The 24,306-nt window shown below is 37.5% G+C and overlaps 1 protein-coding gene across 1 annotated transcript in view; it reads left to right on the forward strand.

Annotated features, from left to right (window-relative positions):
• Positions 1-21,988, forward strand: part of LOC123390397 (gamma-taxilin-like) — a 44,315-nt gene extending 22,327 nt beyond the window's left edge. Inside the window, 7 exon segments of the mRNA XM_045074381.1 lie at positions 2,852-3,022; positions 4,376-4,570; positions 7,350-7,469; positions 15,344-15,418; positions 18,198-18,290; positions 20,447-20,542; positions 21,503-21,988. Coding sequence (XP_044930316.1) covers positions 2,852-3,022; positions 4,376-4,570; positions 7,350-7,469; positions 15,344-15,418; positions 18,198-18,290; positions 20,447-20,542; positions 21,503-21,823 — 1,071 coding nt within the window. The 3' untranslated portion in view covers positions 21,824-21,988.
• The last annotated feature ends 2,318 nt before the right edge of the window (positions 21,989-24,306 follow it).

The following is a 24,306-nucleotide window of genomic DNA, read 5'->3' on the forward strand; positions in this document are numbered from 1 at the left end:
AAAGCAGGAAGTCAGGCTCTTAACCAACTGAGCCACTGAGGCACCCCATGGCTAAGATTTCTGATACTGTGTTGAATTAAAGTGGACATCTTTGTCTTTTTCCTGATCTTAGATCAGGAAAGCACTGATTTTTTTTTTCTTTAAATTTTATTTATTCATTTAGAGGGACGAGGAGAATGAGAGAGTATCAGCAGGGAGAGGAGCAGAGGGAGATGGAGAGAAAGGAACTCCAGTATACTCCATGTTGTGTGCAGAGCCCATCACCGGGTTCCATCTCAAGACCCTGAGATCATGACCCAAACCAAAATCAAGAGTTGGATGCTTTTACTGAGCTACACAGGCGCCCCCTCATCTTTTCCCCATGGACTGTGATGTTGAATGTGGGCTTATCACATATGGCTTTATTGTGATGAAGTGTGATTCCTCACAATCCACTTTATCAGAAGTTTTTATCATAAATGGATATTGATTTTTCTGCATGTACTATGATGATCCTGTAAATTTTATCCTTTATTTTTTGTTGTTGTTGTAGTGTATCATATTGATTGGTTTGTGAAGATGGAACCATCCTTGTATCCCTGAAAAATCCCACTTGATCATGGTATCTGGTCATTTTATTGTATTGTTGAATTTGATTTGCTAATATATTGTTGAAGACTTTTGCATCTGTGCTACTTAGGAATATTGTCCTATAATTTACTTCCCTGTCATGTCCTTGTCTGGTTTTCACTGGCAGGGTAATGTTGGCCTCTTGAAAATGAGATCAGAAGTGTTCCCTCCTCTTCAGTTTTTCTTGGAAGAGACTGAGGGGTGGTGTTGATTCTAGCTTGGTAGAATTCACTAGTAAAGCCCTTGGTTCCTAAACCTTCGTTTGTGGGAAAGTTAACTGAGTTAATCTCCTTATTTGCAATTTGAGTGTTCGTATTTTCTGTATTTTCTGAATTCTGCTCATAGGTTATCTGTTTCCAGGAATTCATTCATTTCTTCTAGTTCGTCCAATTTTTGTTGCTCTGTAGTTGTGTGTGATGGGCTCTTATGATCCTTTATATTTCTGTGGTATTTGTTTTTATGTCAACTCCCTCATTTCTGGTTTTGAGTCCTACTGTTTTCTTGTTAACTGTAGCTAAAGGTTTGTCAATTTTTTAATTATTTTTTTCAATCACTTCTTAGTCACAGATGTTTTTTATTGCCTTTTTAGTCTGTAGTCTTTTTATTTCACCCTAACCTGTGCTGTTTCCTTCCTTCTATTAATTTGGGGCTTTATTTCTTCCCTTTTTTGCAGTTCCTTGAGGTATAAAGTTAGGTGGTTCATGTGGGCTCTGTGTCTTGACGTGGGCATTTATTACTAAGAACTTTGCTATGAGAAATGTTTGTGCTGCATCCCATATTGGTATGTTGTTTATCCACTTGAATTTGTCAGAAGATTTTTTAAAATTTCTTTTGATTTCTTCATTGAGCCATTGGTTTTTCAGTGTGCGATGTTTAATCTCCACAGATTTGTGAGTTTTCCTTTTTTGCCCCTTGTTACTGATTTCTTGTTTCATACCATATTGTTTGAAAATGATCCTTGATATGATTTCAGTCTTCTCTTTGTATGGAGCCTTTTTGTATGGAGCCTATCATAAGACCTATCCTGAAGAATGTTGCATGTGCACTTGAAGAGGGTACATTCTGCTTTTCGGTGGGATGTCTCTCCTTTTTGTTTGTTTGTTCTTTTTTTTTTTTTTTTTATTGTGTTATGTTATTCTAACCTTTTTAAATCCACAGATTGATAATCTGTTTGGATGATCTTCTTGTCTCAATGGAGTTTGCTCTAAAGTCCATTTTGTTGGAAATAAATATAGTTACCCCAGTTTTTCTTGGTTTCCATTTTCATGTACTGTATTTTCTATCTCATTTCCAGTCTTATGCATTCTTATTGCTGAAGTGGTGCTCTTGTAGGCAGTGAATAACTACTTATGTCTTGTTTTTTTAAATCCATTCAGCCACTCTTTGTCTTTTGATTAGCGAATTTAGTCCAGTTACATTTAAAGTAATTGTTTTCCCTGTACTTACTGCTGTTTTGTTAATTGTATACTGACTGTTAATGAATTACCAGTTTAAATGTGCTTTACTTCCAGACAGTAGTATGACTCAAAAGCAAAATTACTCTTTTCCAGCAGGAATTTCAATGAAATCAGAAGCATTTTTAGTAGCTGTAAACATATTGCCTCCAGGAGTGTTTGTTTGCTTAAGATGTGTTTATTAGAGAGAGAGAGTAATCGCGTGCGTGAATGAGTTACCTGAGCATGTTGGGGGAGGGGCAAAGGGAGAGAGAATCTCAAGCAGTCTCTCTGCTGAGCACTGAGCAGGACTAGGCTGGATCCCATGACCCATGAGATTAGACCTGAGCCTAAACCCAGTCAGAGGCTTAACTGACTGAGCCACGCAGGTGCCCCACCTCTAGGAGTGTTCAATAAATCCACATTTGTCAATATTTTTTTCCTCATGAAAGTGTCATTGAAATGTCAGCAAGACTCACATAATTTGCTCTAAGTCTAGAATTGTTTTCTTCTCACTCACAAAGAGTTGCTTATTTTTTCAGTAAAGTAGTTTTTGTATGTTCTTGTAGAAAAGCAAAACCACATGACATGCATTCAAAAGAAGTTTTCCTAAAAGATGTTTTTCTTTTTAATTAAAAAAATGGACATTGAGGTTGATTTTCTTCATTCCCTAAATTATGTGCATACTTTTTTATGTCTCAACTGATTAAGAGAGTACTGGAAAGAGTCCATGGTGGTACTTCCAGTTCTGTCAAGTGTAAGTCAGGGGTTCTTACTTTGTAAATGTATAAAGTTCTTGTTAATTTTAGCTGGAGGAGAGCAGGAATGTTCAGAAGCAAATGAAGATTCTTCAGAAGAAACAAGCCCAAATCGTGAAAGAGAAAGTTCAGTTGCAGAGTGAACACAGCAAGGCTGTCTTGGCAAGGAGCAAACTAGAGTCTCTTTGCAGGGAACTTCAGCGTCACAATAGAACATTAAAGGTTAGTTTTGTTCATTTTTTTTGTTTTTCAGATTGTTAGAGTGATTTTATAATCCCTATATGTACATTTGAAGTAAATCTTTGCTTTACTTGCTGTAATGGAGTGTGGTTTTAATAATGGTTGCTTGTTCCTTAATCTTACGTACAACTGGTCTTATAGATTAGGTTCCTGAGCAGATGACATTGTGGGGTCCTCAGGGATGTACTACCTTGCTTACTTGTTTATTCATTTTTGCCTGGGTTTGTCCATTATAATGGTTTGTCCATTATAAATATAAGACTCACTCTGTCTATCCAGATGGTGGTTTCAGCTTCGAGGAAGAGCTTTATAGTTTGTAGTATGTGTACCTTATACTTAAGCACAGGGAATGTAGGTGGTATTGATGTTTATGGCCATAGCTTTCCTGCTTATTAAGGAAGCTTAAGGTGACCAGATAGTATGCGGATCATTAATGTAGTTGATTATCACATTCTTAGATAAGAAATGAAATGCTTAGCTGAAATGAAGAGACTGGTAGGTATAGACTTGAATCAAAATGAGTTTAAGAAAGAAAAACAGGTTGTATAGAGATGTACTGTGGATGCTGAGTGTCTAGTGTGCCTGAGTATTCTCTGCCAATCTTGAGCTATTCGGTTGTTTAAATACGTATGTGCGTTTATGTTAAAAAGTGTGTGTATGTGTGTGTATGTATACATATAGATATAGTCTTATAAATAACCAAATAATCATATAAGGAATTGGAAGGTGTGACTCAGAAAGTAGGCTGCTAGGTGGGACATCTCTCTTCAGACTGATACAGAATGATATCAGTCATTCTGTCTGTCAAACCAGTAAGGAGAATATTGGGAAAATAATGAGGAAGAGTAAGACTGTGGAGAAGGTCTTTACTTGTGCTTTGGGTAGTAAGGTCTGCATAGTCAGCAAATACTTATTTAGTAGCAGGACAGTTGTTTCTCTCTGCTTATCTACTTAGGAAATATGTTTGCTTTTATTTTTTATTTTTTTTTAAGATTTTTATTGTATTTATTTGACAGAGATCACAAGTAGGCCGAGAGGCAGGCAGAGAGAGAGAGAGAAGCAGGCTCTCTGCTGAGCAGAGAGCCCAACTTGGGGCTCGATCCCAGGACCCTGGGATCATGACCTGAGCCGAAGGCAGAGGCTTTAACCGAGCCCCCAGGCGCCCCAATATGTTTGCTTTTAAATGAGAGTTTTCTCATCATAGATAAGGAGAAGGGCTTGTAGGTGAGAAACAATACTTGGGGCAGGATTACATGAAATGACATAGCAGTAACATGAGCAGTTTATGTATAAATTTATACTATACCAGTAACAGAAATTATTTTGAATAATAAGGAGGAAAATATGCAGCAGGCACAAGAAGAGGAAGAGAATCGTAAAGAAGCAACTGCACGTTTCCAGTTGACTTTAAATGAGATCCAAGCACAATTGGAACAACATGACATACACAATGCCAGACTCCGCCAGGAAAACACCGAACTGGGAGAGAAACTGAAGAGACTTGTTGAACAGTATGCACTGAGAGAGGAGGTAAACATGTTTTGTGTTTTTAGATAACGTCTTGTTATTTTGAATAACTTTCCACCTTTCATTAAAAAAGACTATGGTCACAGGACAGTATTTTAAAACTTGTGTACACATGGTAGTGGTAGTCAGGCATTCATTAGATAATTCATTAGGAAATTGTTAGGCACACTCTGAACTGAATGACTAATTGGGGATCATCACTGATGACCTAGGGTCTTTAGATTTGGATATGTGCGGTATCTTCTGCAAGACCTGCTGAGTGGTATTTGTTTTCCATGTGTTACTTGAATATTGTAATTTTAACATATAAATTGTTCTTCCCATATCCAATGTGAGGGTAAATAAATACATAGCCCACCAGTATCCAGTATCTCAGACTTCCATGGTAATCCATCATAAAGCTATGATACTAAAATGTATAGTACCATTGCATTCTACCTTCCATACTTTTGGGGAGTAAAAAAGAAACTTTTAACAGCATACCCAATCTTCTTGGTTATCACACACAGTAAATTTACAGGAATGATTAATAGCTCACAGTTGCAGTTATTTTGCAGACTAGTCTGGAAGTACTGTGATACCTAGCTTAAGAGGAAATTGGTGATAATATGCTCGTTAAATTTTGTTACTTTCAGAAAAAATAATGAATACTGTTATGCTGAAAATAAATAAATTTAATTAAAAAAAATAAAACATTACAGGGGAAAAATTACTTTTCAGAGTTTAAAAAATTACTTTCAGAGTTCAAATGTACAGGGTGAGAGCCTTTGGGTTTTCTAATGGGTACATTTCTCTGTCTTTATTATGCTTTAAGGGTAGTAAAAGGTATGGTAACTGACAGTAATAATTTTATAAAAGTATAATATTTTAAAAAAAGGGGGGTAGTAAAATGTGGCATTATGTGTGTTGAACTCCTAACAAAGCAGATTAAAATTACTAATTTAAAAATATTCTGACCAATTTAAAATGGTAAATTTTAAAATGGTGTATTTTATTCCCCAAAACAAACCTAAAAACAATTTCTATGGCATTTATCCAATTTGACTTCAAATTTTAGATTGTTTTAACTTAACAGTGTTACTTACAGCCTTTAGAAACATATATAGGATTTGAGTATTTTCCTAACCATTCTCATTTATCTTTTGACAGCAAATCTGTGTGTAAGCATATCCAGGGTGTCATATTACTTCACTCAGCACTATTTGAATGCAGATCTTGAAATGGAAAGATTCTCCTGAAGCAGAAACACAGTTGCTATTTCACACCAAAATATTTAGTCATAATAATTTAACTGACTACCTTGTCACTGCCCACATTTTTCTCCTCCCCAGTCCCCTACAGAGGAACCCCCTAAGATTGTTTGAATCAGATCCAGACAAGTTTTATACATTTCATTGGTTATGTCTCAAGTCTTTTTTCAATACAAGTTTCCCATCTCTGTGTTTTCTCTGTGCAGTTTGTTTATTGAAGAAACTCCTTTTCAGGCCTACAGAGTGGATGATCTTTTCAGTACATTTATAAAGTCCTCATTTTCTTAAAATTTTCTTTCAGGGGCGCCTTGGTGGCTCAGTGGGTTAAAGCCTCTGCCTTCCACCCAGGTCATGATCTCAGGGTCCTGGGATCCAGCCCCGCATCAGGCTCTCTGCTCAGCAGGGAGCCTGCTTCCTCCTCTCTCTGCCTGCCTCTCTGCCTACTTGTGATCTCTGTCTGTCGAATAAATAAATAAAATCTTAAAAAAATTTTTTTCTTTCATTTTTTTTGTTGAAACAAATGACTGCCTACTTTGTTATTACAGTGGCATATTTTGAAAGTGTATGTTCAAATCATATTACACATAAGTCTTGTTTTAGGTATTATAGAATTTTCTCTCACCTGTCCCTTTTTTGGAGATGGGGTCAGAATATAATTTAATAATTTAAACAAATTATTTGTAGTCAGAGACAAATCTAGTGCATCCCTTAAAACTTAATTAGATGACTCATTATTAACTAATATTTCTTCCTATCACATAGAATATTGAAACAAAAAGTTGTAATGTTTCTGCATCTGAAAAGGATGTTCTGATGACTTTATTAATTAGAAATACTTCTTCACAACCTAGCTTGGGTATAATACTGACCTGTTCTCAGTTTACTAAGTGTTTTATGTGGTCAGGCACCAAGCACATTAAATACTGATTTTTATAGTAACTTTGGAAAGTACATGTATGGTTGCCTCTCAAAGATAAGGGAGCTGAGATTCATCAAGGAACAGGATTTGTCCAAGGCCATCCATTGAGCCAAGATTCAACTGCAGGCCATTCCTACCAATTATTATGGTATTATCTATACTAAGAAATTTGGGAAAATTTAATGCGAAAAGTATCCATGAATAATGTGTGTGATGAATGGCTTCAGTGGTTTGATTGTCTTAATCGACTGGGTTTTTTGGTTGTTGTTATTTTTTGGTGGTGGTTGTTTGGATGTTTTAATAGCTGGAGCCTGATTTTCAGTGTTGAGCAGAAAACAGGAAATAACAAAGCCATTGATTGGGTGAGACCCCAACAACAAAGATGATCTCAGGTTGGTAGTCAGAGGAAGTCATTTCAGCAGTTGCAGAGTGGCTTGCAAGTTGGCAATAGTTGCTTCTGCAAATACAAGGGTAGAAAGACCCAGTGTTACTACTTACGGTAGTATGAGCAGGAAGAACCGGAAAGGGAATTATTGTTAACTTGTGTTGTATTCCGTCCCCAATGTATACCATTTTTTATTGAGTGATGGAAGAAATTCTTTATTCTCTGTAGCATATTGATAAAGTGTTCAAACATAAGGACCTGCAGCAACAGCTTGTGGATGCCAGGCTTCAGCAAACAACACAGCTCATAGAGGAAGCTGATGAGAAACACCAAAGGGAGAAAGAATTTGTAAGTACTGTTTCCTAGCAACATTACCAATCGTAAACAATCATTTAAAATACATAACTTCATTCAGTATTTTATATAGACCTGGGATGCAATTCGATTTTTTGACTGTAAAGATTGAGAAATGTTGGAATACATTCCGCTTTTTATTTCTGATAAAATTTTCTTACAAAAATAGACTTGGAACTATTAGACCATTTAGTGGAAATACCTGTAGATGGTGACTTTGTTCATGTGTAGAAAGTTATCTTGGTTTTTAATCATGCGGCATTTTCCCCTTAATAATAATAATATTATTTTGTGTGTCAGTAATTGTGAACATAGTGAAATCTCATGTTTAACATAAATCAAACTATATATGTTTAATTTAGTTTAAATAAATTGTAGACTGTTTGATCTAGCATTTGACATTTCATTCAAGTAATCTAGATGCCGAAGTAATTATAAGATGAAATGCTCAGTTCCTGAGTCTTCTCAGGATGTGGACAACCCCCTAGTAAATCTGAGTTTAGAGAGATGGATTTTTCAAAGCATGGACACCTTTAATACAATGCAGCAGTGATACAGCAGTGTACAACTGAAGTATCTGTTACCATTTCCAACCTGGATATAAAGAGAGTGTGTGTTTGTATACCTATATACTTATGTATCTAAGTATCCATACATTACATGTATACTTTCTGGTTGGATTACAAACCTTTAAGGCTTATTTGTAGTATATGTGACATTTTACTTCAGAAATTCAAAGACTGAATTTCACAACTGTCTACCATACAACTTTACTATATAATTTTCATAAAAACCCAGGTACAAAATTAGACCCTCCTCTTTCTGGCTTTTAAAAAATATAACCAGAGGGGGAGGAGTCAAGATGGCGGAGAAGTAGCAAGCTGAGACTGCTTCAGCTAGCCGGAGATCAGCTAGATAGCTTATCTAAAGATTGCAAACACCTGAAAATCCATCGGCAGATCGAAGAGAAGAAGAACAGCAATTCTGGAAACAGAAAATCAGCCACTTTCTGAAAGGTAGGACCAGCGGAGAAGTGAATCCAAAGCGACGGGAAGATAGACCCCGGGGGGAGGGGCCGGCTCCCGGCAAGCGGCGGAGCAACCGCGCACAAAATCAGGACTTTTAAAAGTCTGTTCCGCTGAGGGACATCGCTCCAGAGGCTAAACCGGGGCGAAGCCCACGCGGGGTCAGCGTGGCCTCAGGTCCCGCAGGGTCACAGAAGGATCGGGGGTGTCTGAGTGTCGCAGAGCTTGCGGGTATTGGAACGGGAAAGCCGGCTACAGAGACAGAGCCGACAGTAATCTCGCAGCTCCGTGTTACCTTGAACCGGTCGCAGGCTCGGTGAGCTCGGAGCGCGGCCGGAGGTCAGGCAGACGGGAGTAACTGGGCGCTGTTCTCTGAGGGCGCACTGAGGAGTGGGGCCCTGGGCTCTCGGCTCCTCCGGGCCGGAGACCAGGAGGCCGCCATTTGTATTCCCGTCCTCTGGAACTCTACGGAAAGCGCTCAGGGAACAAAAGCTCCTGAAAGCAAACCCGAGCGGATTACTCACCCCGGCCCCGGGTAAGGGCGGTGTAATTCCGCCTGGGGCAAAGACACTTGAGAATCACTACAAACAGGCCCCTCCCCCAGAAGAACAACAAGAAATCCAGCCGAGACCAAGTTCACCTACCAAGGAGTGCGGTTTCAATACCAAGGAGAGCAGCAGAATTCCAGAGGAGGAGAAAGCCAAGCACGGAACTCATGGCTTTTTTTCCTGTGATTTTTTTTTAGCCTTGCAGTTAATTTAATTTTTTCTTTTTCATTTTTTTTTTTTTTTTCTCGCCTCGGGGTAAAATTTTATTTTTTTTAACTGTTACCTTTTTCTTTTTTAAAAACGATTTTTTTACTAGTTTATCTATATATATATATATATATATTTTTTACATTTTTCTTAGGTGTTTTCTTTTTTTAAAATTCTTTTCTTTTTTTTTTTTTTTTTTTTTTTTTTTTTTTTTTTTTTTTTTTCTTCATTTTTTTTTCTCTCTTCCTTTTTGAACCTCTTTTTATCCCCTTTATCCCCTTTCTCCCCACTCACGATTTTGGATCTCTTCTAATTTGGTTAAAGCATATTTTCCTGGGGTTGTTGCCACCCTTTTAGTATTTTACTTGCCCCTTCATTTACTCTTATCTGGACAAAATGACAAGACGGAAAAATTCAACACAAAAAAAAGAACAAGAGGCAGTACCGAAGGCTAGGGACCTAATCAATACAGACATCGGTAATATGTCAGATCTAGAGTTCAGAATGACAATTCTCAAGGTTCTAGCCGGGCTCGAAAAAGGCATGGAAGATATTAGAGAAACCCTCTCGAGAGATATAAAAGCCCTTTCTGGAGAAATAAAAGAACTAAAATCTAACCAAGGTGAAATCAAAAAAGCTATTAATGAGGTGCAATCAAAAATGGAGGCTCTCACTGCTAGGATAAATGAGGCAGAAGACAGAATTAGTGATATAGAAGACCAAATGACAGAGAATAAAGAAGCTGATCAAAAGAGGGACAAACAGCTACTGGACCACGAGGGGAGAATTCGAGAGATAAGTGACACCATAAGACGAAACAACATTAGAATAATTGGGATTCCAGAAGAAGAAGAAAGTGAGAGGGGAGCAGAAGGTATACTGGAGAGAATTATTGGGGAGAAATTTCCCCAATATGGCAAAGGGAACGAGCATCAAAATTCAGGAGGTTCAGAGAATGCCCCTCAAAATCAATAAGAATAGGCCCCACACCTCGTCACCTAATAGTAAAATTTACAAGTCTCAATGACAAAGAGAAAATCCTGAAAGCAGCCCGGGAAAAGAAGTCTGTAACATACAATGGTAAAAATATTAGATTGGCAGCTGACTTATCCACAGAGACCTGGCAGGCCAGAAAGAGCTGGCATGATATTTTCAGAGCACTAAACGAGAAAAACATGGAGCCAAGAATACTATATCCAGCTAGGCTATCATTGAAAATAGAAGGAGAGATTAAAAGCTTCCAGGACAAACAACAACTGAAAGAATTTGCAAATACCAAACCAGCTCTACAGGAAATCTTGAAAGGGGTCCTCTAAGCAAAGAGAGAGCCTACAAGTGGTAGATCAGAAAGGAACAGAGACCATATACAGTAACAGTCACCTTACAGGCAATACAATGGCACTAAATTCATATCTCTCAATAGTTACCCTGAATGTGAATGGGCTAAAATGCCCCTGTCCAAAAGACACAGGGTATCAGAATGGATAAAAAAAAAAAACCCATCTATATGTTGCCTCCAAGAAACACACCATTTTAAGCCCGAAGACACCTCCAGATTTAAAGTGAGGGGGGTGGAAAAGAATTTACCATGCTAATGGACATCAGAAGAAAGCAGGAGTGGCAATCCTTATATCAGATCAATTAGATTTTAAGCCAAAGACTATAATAAGAGATGAGGAAGGACACTATATCATACTCAAAGGGTCTGTCCAACAAGAAGATTTAACAATTTTAAATATCTATGCCCCCAATGTGGGAGCAGCCAACTATATAAACCAATTAATAACAAAATCAAAGAAACACATCAACAATAATACAATGATAGTAGGGGACTTTAAACACTCCCCTCACTGAAATGGACAGGTCATCCAAGCAAAAGATCAGCAAGGATATAAAGGCCTTAAATGACACACTGGACCAGATGGACATCACAGATATATTCAGAATATTTCATCCCAAAGCAACAGAATACACATTCTTCTCTAGTGCACATGGAACATTCTCCAGAATAGATCACACATCCTCGGTCCTAAATCAGGACTCAACCGGTATCAAAAGATTGGGATCATTCCCTGCATATTTTCAGACCACAATGCTCTAAAGCTAGAACTCAACCACAAAAGGAAGTTTGGAAAGAACCCAAATACATGGAGACTAAACAGTATCCTTCTAAAGAATGAAATGGGTCAACCGGGAAATTAAAGAAGAATTGAAAAAAATCATGGAAACAAATGATAATGAAAACACAACGGTTCAAAATCTGTGGGACACAACAAAGGCAGTCCTGAGAGGAAAATATATAGCGGTACAAGCCTTTCTCAAGAAACAAGAAAGGTCTCAGGTACACAACCTAACCCTACACCTAAAGGAGCTGGAGAAAGAACAAGAAAGAAACCCTAAGCCCAGCAGGAGAAGAGAAATCATAAAGATCAGAGCAGAAATCAATGAAATAGAAACCAAAAAAACAATAGAACAAATCAACGAAACTAGGAGCTGGTTCTTTGAAAGAATTAATAAAATTGATAAACCCCTGGCCCGACTTATCAAAAAGAAAAGAGAAAGGACCCAAATAAATAAAATCATGAATGAAAGAGGAGAGATCACAACTAACACCAAAGAAATACAAACTATTATAAGAACATACTATGAGCAACTCTACGGCAATAAATTTGACAATCTGGAAGAAATGGATGCATTCCTAGAAACATATAAACTACCACACAACTGAACCAGGAAGAAATAGAAAGCCTGAACAGACCCATAACCAGTAAGGAGATTGAAACAGTCATTAAAAATCTCCAAACAAAACAAAAGCCCAGGGCCAGACGGCTTTCCGGGGGAATTCTACCAAACATTTAAAGAAGAACTAATTCCTATTCTCCTGAAACTGTTTCCAAAAATAGAAATGGAAGGAAAACTTCCAAACTCATTTTATGAGGCCAGCATCACCTTGATCCCCAAACCAGACAAGGATCCCACCAAAAAAGAGAGCTATAGACCGATATCCTTGATGAACACAGATGCGAAAATACTCAACAAAATACTAGCCAATAGGATTCAAACAGTACATTAAAAAGATTATTCACCACGACCAAGTGGGATTTATTCCAGGGCTGCAAGGTTGGTTCAACATCCGCAAATCAGTCAATGTGATACAACACATCAATAAAAGAAAGAACAAGAACCATATGATACTCTCAATAGATGCTGAAAAAGCATTTGACAAAGTACAACATCCCTTCCTGATCAAAACTCTTCAAAGTGTAGGGATAGAGGGCACATACCTCAATATCATCAAAGCCATCTATGAAAAACCCACCGCAAATATCATTCTCAATGGAGAAAAACTGAAAGCTTTTCCGCTAAGGTCAGGAACACGGCAGGGATGTCCATTATCACCACTGCTATTCAACATTGTACTAGAGGTCCTAGCCTCAGCAATCAGACAACAAAAGGAAATTAAAGGCATCCAAATCGGCAAAGAAGAAGTCAAATTATCACTCTTCGCAGATGATATGATACTATATGTGGAAAACCCAAAAGAATGCACTCCAAAACTGCTAGAACTTATACAGGAATTCAGTAAAGTGTCAGGATATAAAATCAATGCACAGAAATCAGTTGCATTTCTCTACACCAACAGCAAGACAGAAGAAAGAGATATTAAGGAGTCAATCCCATTTACAATTGCATCCAAAACCATAAGATACCTAGGAATAAACCTAACCAAAGAGACACAGAATCTATACTCAGAAAACTATAAAGTACTCATGAAAGAAATTGAGGAAGACACAAAGAAATGGAAAAATGTTCCATGCTCCTGGATTGGAAGAATAAATATTGTGAAAATGTCTATGCTACCTAAAGCAATCTACGCATTTAATGCAATTCCTATCAAAGTACCATCCATCTTTTTCAAAGAAATGGAACAAATAATTCTAAAATTTATATGGAACCAGAAAAGACCTCGAATAGCCAAAGGGATATTGAAAAAGAAAGCCAACGTTGGTGGCATCACAATTCCGGACTTCAAGCTCTATTACAAAGCTGTCATCATCAAGACAGCATGGTACTGGCACAAAAACAGACACATAGATCAATGGAACAGAATAGAGAGCCCAGAAATAGACCCTCAAATCTATGGTCAACTAATCTTCGACAAAGCAGGAAAGAATGTCCAATGGAAAAAAGACAGCCTTTTCAATAAATGGTGCTGGGAAAATTGGACAGCCACATGCAGAAAAATGAAATTGGACCATTTCCTTACACCACACACAAAAATAGACTCAAAATGGATGAAGGACCTCAATGTACGAAAGGAATCCATCAAAATCCTTGAGAACACGGGCAGCAACCTCTTCGACCTCTGCCGCAGCAACATCCTCCTAGGAACAACGCAAAAGGCAAGGGAAGCAAGGGAAAAAATGAACTACTGGGATTTCATCAAGATCAAAAGCTTTTGCACAGCAAAGGAAACAGTTAACAAAATCAAAAGACAACTGACAGAATGGGAGAAGATATTTGCAAACGACATATCAGATAAAGGACTAGTGTCCAGAATCTATAAAGAACTTAGCAAACTCAACACCCAAAGAACAAATAATCCAATCAAGAAATGGGCAGAAGACATGAACAGACATTTCTGCAAAGAAGACATCCAGATGGCCAACAGACACATGAAAAAGTGCTCCATATCACTCGGCATCAGGGAAATACAAATCAAAACCACAATGAGATATCACCTCACACCAGTCAGAATGGCTAAAATCAACAAGTCAGGAAATGACAGATGCTGGCGAGGATGCGGAGAAAGGGGAACCCTCCTCCACTGTTGGTGGGAATGCAAGCTGGTCCAGCCACTCTGGAAAACAGCATGGAGGTTCCTCAAAATGTTGAAAATAGAACTGCCCTATGACCCAGCAATTGCACTATTGGGTATTTACCCTAAAGATACAAATGTAGTGATCCAAAGGGACACATGCACCCGAATGTTTATAGCAGCAATGTCCACAATAGCCAAACTATGGAAAGAACCTAGATGTCCATCAACAGATGAATGGATCAAGAAGATGTGGTATATATACACAATGGAATACTATGCAGCCATCAAAAGAAATGAAATCTTGCCATTTGCAACAACATGGATGGAACTAGAGCGTATCATGCTTAGCGAAATAAGTCAAGCAGAGAAAGACAACTATCATATGATCTCCCTGATATGAGGAAGTGGTGATGCAACATGGAGGCTTAAGTGGGTAGAAGAATAAATGAAACAAGATGGGATTGGGAGGGAGACAAACCATAAGTGACTCTTAATCTCAAAAAACAAACTGAGGGTTGCCGGGGGGAGGGGGTTTGGGAGAAGGGGGTGGGATTATGGACATTGGGGAGGGTATGTGATTTGGTGAGTGCTGTGAAGTGTGTAAACCTGGTGATTCACAGACCTGTACCCCTGGGGATAAAAATATATGTTTATAAAAATAAAAAAATTAAAAAAAAAAAAAAAAAAAAAAAAAAAAAAAAAAAAAAAAAAAGGAAAAAAAAAAAAAAAAAAAAAAAAAAAAAAAAAAAAAAGAAAAAAAAAAAAAAAAAAAAAAAAAAAATATAACCAGAAACCTGATGTCTGTTTGAACTATTTTGCTCTGTGTACCTTTCTGCCTGCCTCATCTTGCCTGTCTCATGGAGTAGAAGGGTTTCTAAACCACCTAGAGAACATCAAGATTTTGTGTTTGGTGCTTTGCTTTACATAAGATTTTGTGTTTTGTGCAGCACTGTTTTAGGCTTCTAAGTGTAAATGGCTGATTTTGTTCACCTAAGCATGATTATTTAACTCAGTTTTATAAACCTTATTGTGCTTCCAAGGTACTTTTTCTCCTTAGGTGGTTTAAAGATATTTCCCACATTTCACAGTATTAGCAAGTGGTGCAGATCAAAGAAATACATGGAAATTGCTATAATAGGATTCTTGACCTATGATTCTTGCTAAAATAATGAGAGGGAACAGGAAATCCAAGTATCCGGTCATTTGACATTTTAGCCACATGTATAATTACTGTTACTATTTTGCCAGAATGTTTCTGTTTTCTAGTTATTAAAAGAAGCAACAGAATCGAGGCACAAATATGAAGAAATGAAACAGCAAGAAGTACAATTAAAACAGCAGGTAACTTGACAACAGAGGATAGTAGAATTTGTGAGTCTTGTTGTTCCCAGCCAATGCCAGCTAGAACTGAAAAATAGACCTCTTGGAATGTTCTTCTTCATTCACGGTAACTAAGTCATCGTAAGTTGACTAGAGTTTTTCTCAGATTAGCACTGTGAGTCCTGGGTCTCAAAGAATCCCTTATTCCCAAACCAATCTGAATAGCTGGTGAACATATTTTCAGTGTCCTTTTTCTACTGTCCTAGATTATTTTCTCCAGGGTCTTTTGAATTTTATTCTAGGAGGAAAATAAAACAGGCAGAAAATACATACCTTGTTGTATGTAGTTTTAAAAACCTGCATATGCTCACCAAATTCACTTGCAGGTTAGTGTGTGTATGTGTGTGTACATTTCTAAGCAGGAATTGAGATTCTTTGTTTACAGTTCAACTTTCTTAAGTGTTGCTTAGTGTGCGATAAAGAAAGCAGATGTGGCATCCTCGCTTTAGGAAAAGATCCAGGAAAGATCATGCTTCCATCTCTAAAAGTTTACTATTATCTACCTAGTGTTTATAGACAGTAACAATTAGGTATTTACCCATATAATTTATTCTTTTAGTTAAACAAATTCTGTTTTGTTGAAAAATTATCACATATTTTAAAACTTTATTAAATGGTGTTTAACATAAGGACTCTCTTAATTCTAAAATATACTCCTGTATTAAGAATGACACAGATATTGATCAGCAGCCCTTTTGTGAATACTCTTTATCACTTTGGGAACAGTTTTCAATGTGATATTAGTGATGAAACTAGTAGCCTCACTTAGTGTGAAAATTGAAGAGGAAACAGATAGGAGAAGTCTTTTGTTGTTACGAAGTATAAGTTATGGCTCTACTTAGCATGTTTCTAGAAACTTTAAATCTTTGCTTATTAGCCCTGCACACTCAGAAGTCCATATAAAAGGGAAAGAGGATTGATGTGGAGAAGGTATACATGTGTATACAGCTTTGGAAAATGTTCTTTAAAGTGGTACTGTTGACAGTTTCTTCAGTATCAGTCAGCAAAAGGGCCTTTGACCAAGCTCCCAGGCAACTCTGATTCCATTGGGCTGTTTCATTACAACTTCTATTGTCTGTACTTGTGTGTCACCATGGGTCAACATGTTACCTGGTCATTATTTTGTATCCTTTGCTGTCACCTCCTTGTGTCCTAGTCCCTAAATATGGCTGTTTTTTCCAAGTCTCAGTCTCACAAGTCAGTTTCCAGCATTTGTTGAGAGTAGAGTCATAATGGTGTGTCTTGACCGTAAGGCAGGCATGTAAGTCCAGGTGTGATGGGAGTTGCCACTTCTAACTACCCAGTGTGGCCCAGCATTGAGCTCTTGGATGGGACAGTCTATCTGGGTGTTCCATTTTCAGTACATGCAGACCATGCCCAGACTGTCATAACTTCTAATCTCCCTCAAGTATCCAACTGCTCCCTTTTCTTCCCTGAGCAGCACCAATGCTCCGACTGCAGGCCAGCACCCTTGGAAACCCTGTCACTGTGTGTCCCTCTACAGAGTGCTTATAAGGCCTCCTCATTATTTTCCACTTTGTTCCTGTTTCTGTGCAACCTGGTCTTCCTTATCTTTCTCTTTCTATGAGAGTGATTTGGTTATCTTATAGTTATCTTGTCTACCTGTTACTGGTAACCCTTCCTTTCAGTCTGTTTTTCCTTCCCATGTGTGGCAGAACTTGCTTTAAAATGCTGTTTCCCAGATGACCCATTCCATGTAATATCTGGGTAGACTGGTTCCATCATATCACATCCTGTCCTTCCCCATCATGTTGATTTGGTTTTGTATATTAGTTCTCATTAAGCACTGAAGAAAATGAAAAGATACCACTTATTATTGTAAGTGGTATTATTATTATTATTATTTCCAGGCCTCTGATTGTGTTTTATTCTTTTCTAAACTTTTCTTTCCTCATCCTGAACATAATATAATCATATATTATAGTTACGTATAATATGTAACATGTAACAAATAATAATTACTTAATATTTACATAAAATTAATTATGTTCATATATGGAGATAGTCTCCAAAGGGTTTCCCCTGGTCTACATAATTCAGCCCATCCTGAGGCCTAGCTCAACACTCAGATCTGTAAGCTTTATGTTCTGGCCACTATAATGCATGTTCCTCCCCTTTGCTGCAACCCCTTTTCTAAGGGGAAGAAAAAAGTGACTGAGCATGCTGTGTTCTTTTTGGGTTGCTCAGTTAGCATTATCTTCCCAGCTGTAATTTAAAAATTTGAGGGTGGGCATTAAAGAAAAATGAGCATCTCTACCTTAATTTAACTTTTCTTTTTCTCTTCTCTCACTAAATTCTTTGTCCTCCAACCAGACTATTCAGCTTGTTTTGTTTTCCTGCCTATATTAAGGAAAAATTTAACCTTGGTATCAAGGGAATAAATATGCAGGCTACTAATATAAAAGAAGGATTTCTTTTCCAACAAGTTTTTCAGGTTTGTGTACAGTGGGTTGTGCATAAAGCATTGTAGTTATAGGGAATTTATAGTTACAGGAAATTTTTAGTTTTCATTATAATTGACATACTACAGCTACTAAAGGGTTGAACCTCTCAAACATTATAATTAGGTTCAGTCAACAACATTTCGAAAGTTTAAGAGGATTTCTTCTACGTAGCACTTACAAGTAACTAATGTTTACCATATTATGTCTTTTGCAAGTCTTCCGGATTCTGAATTGCTTATCTGGAACTCAGAATATTTGCTACTTTTTTTCTGTAGCTTTCTCTTTATATGGATAAGTTTGAAGAATTCCAGACTACCATGGCAAAAAGCAATGAACTCTTTACAACCTTCAGGCAGGAAATGGAAAAGGTATTTACATGATTTTGTAGAATATTAGCACTAAATTTATATGAGGTCATTTAAAACGTAATTAGTACTTGGATGAGTATATATTGAACTGATATGATCTTAATGTGATCTTTTCTGATCTTCATCTGGCATTTTGTCCTGAAATTACCCCAAGTTGCTCATGATCTTGATTCTCTCATAATTCTATCATCACCAATAATAATTCTTTTTAAAAACAACTTATCATTAGAAGTAGATTTTGTTTTTAAAAGAACACTTCAGATGTTCTCCACCTGGTTTTCAATAAAGCTTTAAGTAAATAAAAATCTAGCTCAGGGAAGTTCTGGTAACTTATGGAAGTTATGGTTAAAATAGATTATACCTGAGAATCTAGGTAAGCTGAGTGTATTTTTAAGTCTTAAATGTGATCTTTATTTCATAAATATATGGGGACAGATGTCCTTATGAAGCTTACAAATGCTGTTAAAATTCAGTGTAGAAAATTGGTTGTGGTCACTCCAGTTCAGAAAGGGGTCTAAGTGGCAATTTTAGGGTACAGTTACCTACCTCTTCCTCCCCCAAAATAAATTAACAACCACCTTGGTTTGGAGTGTGGACTTTGGAACTGAGTTTTGTTATTTGCATTGTGGAACTTTTGTAGGGGCAAATGATTTAGCTTGGCATTTCCCCCGTTCAAACTGGGATTTAAAAAGAAATGGTGGTCAAGAGAGGATAAGTAACAGTAAGGCTGGCATTTTGTAGCCATCCACTACATATCAGGCATGACTGTTACTAGGTCTTACAAGGTGGTGGGGAACACATGCTCATTGGTCAGATTTCTTGGATTAATAATTTTGGTCGTCACTTACGTAGACTTTGGACAAGTTGTTTTAACTTCTCTGTTCCTTCATCGTTAAGAATGGGAATTACAGAAGTATCTACTATATTTCAATCACTGCTTAGCCATGTTAAGTAGAGTATTTTAGATATTTTAACACCCAGTAGTGTGTTGAATTCAGCAAGCAGGAGATTCGTTATACCGTCAGTCCTTTCAGGGAAGTGTTCCAGTGGCAGGGAAACTCTCCCGGAAGTGTTAGCTGGACTCTAGCCATGAGTGTCACTGATGCAGAGCAGCTCAGGCCAGGGACTCCTTAGTTTGCTGCCATTCTGGCAAACTTGCTGGATTGGAACACATTGCGTTCCTCTGTGCTAGTTGCTAGTGCCTGTAAAGATCCCAGTTGGCAGCACTGAACTGAGATTTTAGAGGAGCTCCTGCCACAGCCCTTGTCCTACTCTGCCTCGTGGGACTTTTCTGTGTAATTTCCTATGGCCCAGGGCATTGGCTCTGCCTTATCCTAGTTTCCCTTAACAGTGCTTGATACAGTATCTTTACAGGAACAGAGCTAATGTGCAGACCAATAATAAAGGAATGTTGGAAAGATGGGTAATTGACGGGCAAAGTTGAATCTAATTTTGAATTTTGGAGAGTTCAGGTCCTGTAACATTAATTTGAGAAACTCTCTCTTACTTTACCTCCATTTTATCTTTAATACAATCTTGAAATAGAATAATCTTGTGAATTGTGAAGATGGTTAAAGCTAAGGATATAATAATTTCAGTATCATTTTCCTTATCGCTTGCCTGAATTATCTGGCTTTTACTTCTGATACTTGATAGGGTTTTAGATTCTTAAACTCTTTGTGGACTCAGAATGTCTGTCTTTCCAAGAATCTGATGAATTAGCTTAGTGTAATATCTCTACACAAAACTTGAGATCCAGGACACTCTTTGATACAGTTTAGGGGAGAAGCTGGTCCCATCCTTCCTTTGCTCCCTCTAGCTGAAATAAATGGCACTGCAGAATTTGAAAGAGTTCAGAGTGTGGTGGCATCTGAAGTTCCCATGTGCTGCTTCCTCTGAAATTGAGATCAAGTTTGTTGTTATTCTGGTAATATGAAACTCCTCCTGGCTTGGTTCCTGCTGCTGCCACTGTAAGGGCTTCTGCTATATCAGTTCTGCTATAATCAAGCATTGCTGCTGTCAGCAAGACATGCACAGCTATCGGCTGGATGAAGCAAGTGCGTTGATGAGGGAGGGGGAAGAACAATATAAAATACTTTAGTGGTGGTTCTAGGAATGCACATAGAATTTAAATTTGCAATTGTATTGATTCACAGATGACAAAGAAAATTAAAAAACTGGAAAAAGAAATGATAATATGGCGTACCAAATGGGAAAATAATAATAAAGTACTTCTGCAAATGGCTGAAGAGGTGAGAAGTCTTTGCCTGAATGAACAGTGAACATTCATTTATTTCAGTAGTCAGGCAGGCTGGAACTTCTAGAGGTTTCCTTATATGATCTCTTGCCTGCAGTAAGTTAGGTTGTCTTAGGTGAAAGTTCAAAATTCTTTCCCTAACCTCTTAGCTCAGGGTTGTGTTATAGATACCTATAAAGTAACTAGATTTTGCTTTCCTCTACAGCAAACCTAGCTTACACAGACTTAACACTTGTTAAACTGGATGCACCCCCCCCCCCCCCCCCCCCACCAATAGCTTATGATTCATTAGATCGGACGTGTGTCCTCAAATTTTGTATTTCTAACAAGTGTCCAGCCTATGTTCCTATTACTGGTTCAGAAGTCCACAACTTGAGAATCCCAACTTTTCCAGGAAGATCACCTTATTCAGATTTCCTATGGACAAAGCACAATCTTTTAACCCAGTTGATTTTCCATCTTGACTTACTCATTTCCAAAGGCAGCAAAGTTCTTTTTGTAAGGTTTGCTGTGAAGGAAGCTGAAGTATATTCCACTTATAATAAGTAAATTTCTCACGGTCATAAACTGGATAGGAGTAGTTATAACGTCTCATGAGAGAAAATACTAGCGTTAAAAAATGGTGGAAAGGAAGAAAAATTGAAGAAATGAGCATTATAAATTAAAGTCCTGACTGTTGTTAATACTTAAGTTGATATAGATACTTGAAATCAAGAAGTGGAGTTTGAGTACTTCAAAGAAGAATGAAAAAAGTGTACTTACCCTTTTGCATTGCTACAGAATAATTTTAAGTATTTTAAATATCAAAACAGAGGGAGGTTCAACAGATGACCAAAGTTAGTTTATAGTATAAGCACAGATTTCTTAATTTAGTTTTCTTTTGTATGCAATAATAAAATTTCTATTTACATGCAGAATGGTTGCATGAATTCTTTTTTTCTTTTCCCCATCTCAGAAAGCTGTCCGTGATAAAGAGTACAAGGCCTTTCAGATAAAACTGGAACGGTTGGAGAAGCTGTGTAGAGCTCTCCAAATGGAAAGAAATGAGCTCAGTGAGCAGGTGGAAGTCCTGAAAGAGCAGGTCAATGTAAATGCAGTGAATGTAGATTTAGTTGCACCTCTGATACGGCCCTGCACTGCTCTTGCTTCTCAGGATGAGTTGAAGAGTTCCTCTAGTAAAGCTCCAGGAGTATACCTGGATGCTGAGCTCGAGGGAGTAAATGAAAACAAAACACAGCTCCAAAACCCTCTCTACATGATCTCTTCTAGACACTGATTCAGTTCACTAACATGAAGTGTGATCACTGTATTGAGTGGTATTTTGTGTATAACTTTTCAGTGTTAGTTACTGTTGGTTTTGTAGTGAACGCTCTTAACTTTTTCTATTATATCTGTATGTTTCAAGAATTATTGGACTGTGTGATACAGGAGGCTGCTAAGCAGTTTTTGCATTGTTTTAATGGATACACTTCCACAGCTGTATTGCACACCTGCCTTACCTTCCCCTTCCCTGGAATACATGTGTTCATTGCTAAATACTTTCACTTTGTGTATTCATTTGCCTTAATCCTGCCCCTGTGTGAGTATCACAATTGGAAGTTGTTCCAAGAATGGTTTCCCAATGTGAAAACTAATACTGATTTCAACTCTGTAGCCCACTGATTCCAGAAGGAAGGAAGGGAGGGAGGAACAAAGGAAGAAAGGAAAAAAGAAAGATGAGTTTTGTCTAGTAGCTCATTTAAATGCCATCTGAAAATAAAGCTCAAGTGTGGGATAAGACCTAAGCAAAGCAAATTTGATATAGATTCGGTTATTTAATAATATTTTGGTCACTTGCAAATTGAGATGAATGCAAGATTGTGGTACAATATGTATATGAAGATGTCATTTGTAAAGAAAATAGCATAAGCAAGGGATTGGACAAACAGGTTTCATGCTTGAGTCACTAAAGACAGTTCTACTGCTTCGGTTTCAGCTTAGAACACATGTTGAAAGGGGGGAAAAAAGTATCTAGTTCCCTGCCTTTACCATGGCAAAATTTCTGAATTTTGTAATTTTTCTCCTTACTTTTTTATTTCAGTGTTCAACAGCTAGTCTTATGTATGTGTTCCTGTCATATTTATGACCTCAAATGGGTTGAAAAATGAAAATTACCTAATGGGTAAAAGAGGCTGGAATGTGAGGTACTTGTAAATGTTCACCACTGACCATGATCGTTAAGGAATAGACAGTGAGAGAAAAGAAATTTACATGACATTTGACACTGCTAGTCTGCCAGGATGAGGCAAAACCAAACACCACCCTCCCGCAACTTTTCAAAAGTCCCTCCATCAGGCTCCAAAACCCACTACTTTGAGGGGAAATGAAGGTTATGTGTCACAAATATAATTTACCTTAAAAATAATACTAATGATCATATCACACCAGAACCCTGATGCATGTAAGGTCTTACCATTTTACTATGGTAGGTAAGTGCCTCCTGCACTTCTTGGTGGTACTTGTTTTGTGTGGAGGTTAAATCTTGGGCCAAAAGCAGTGTGGATCAGAGCATGTGCTCTACCATTTTGTGTTTAGTAGGTTTATGTTAGATATTGTGTAAAATAATATAAGACATTGACAAGATCTGGATTTTGTTTGGGAAGCATTTGGTTTCCTCTCAGAATTTTTTTCTCTGGTTAGCAGGAAAAAAGGTAGTTTACGACAAGGATTCCCTTCCAAGTAGCTTTGTAGTATGGGCGGTATGTACTATATTCTGGAACAGGAGTTGTCAAACCATTTCTGTATTGGCTAGGGCTGCTTTCATACTACAACGCTTGAGTCGAGAAAGTCTTAAAATATTCACTAACTGGCCTTTGTTTGTCAGCCTGTTTAAAAAACCTTGTAGCTGGCCCAGGAAAAGTTTAAATGTTGCAATCAGTTAAATTATGTTTGTTGTACTATTTTGTGGAATCCTCTGGAGTTGCAAAATCAATAGTGTCAGTGGACTCCAAGGTGTAGAAAAAAAACATGGCTGTACAAAAATAGGCCATTTCGTTTTCATGTGTATAGAAAATACATTTTGTGGTCGTGAGACCAGTATTTTTAAAATTATATATTAACTGTCTTTTCCACACCTGGTTATCACAGTTCATCTCTCAGGTGTTAACAGAAACATCTACCTCTTTCAAACTGTAACTGAAAATACCCCCAAAAAAGGATGCAGTACTGAATAAACTGCTCTATTTTTTCGCTAATATCTTTCATGAAGATAGAGAATTGATGAAACAGCCATATTTTGCTTTTCAAAAAAACATTTTGTAGAGATTTTTTTGCTAATGTGAATCTTATTTTATCTACTCTGTTATGGTTGAATAAATATGTGATGGCTAATTTAACAGTGTCTGTGTATTCTTTATACTGCTTGTAACTTCACTTGTGACATTCAAGCTCAAAGATAATTGCTCTAAATACGTGGTTTCTCAGGTCTTAAAACACAGTTAATTAATTATTACAGAGGAGATTACCTTCTGATGTTGGTTAAAACAATTTTATTCCATCAGAGCACTGTAAGGACTCCCCCTCACCCACATAAAGTAGGGGATGGTAAATAATGTCTGTGGTGTACCCATGAATTTCTCTGGTCCTAGCAAGCCTTACCAAGGGACAGTTGCATATAGAATGTTTTTTGTCTTTTTGTTTAACCAACTGTTGACAATATGTGGTGCAGTTGATCTAATCCTGTACAAGCAAGTGAGGGAGTATTTTTTAGTGGAATAACCT

This window comes from Mustela putorius, unplaced genomic scaffold, assembly GCF_011764305.1.
Source record: "Mustela putorius furo isolate JIRA1106 unplaced genomic scaffold, ASM1176430v1.1 tig00537342_pilon_pilon_pilon, whole genome shotgun sequence".
In the NCBI taxonomy this organism is placed as follows: domain Eukaryota; kingdom Metazoa; phylum Chordata; class Mammalia; order Carnivora; family Mustelidae; genus Mustela; species Mustela putorius.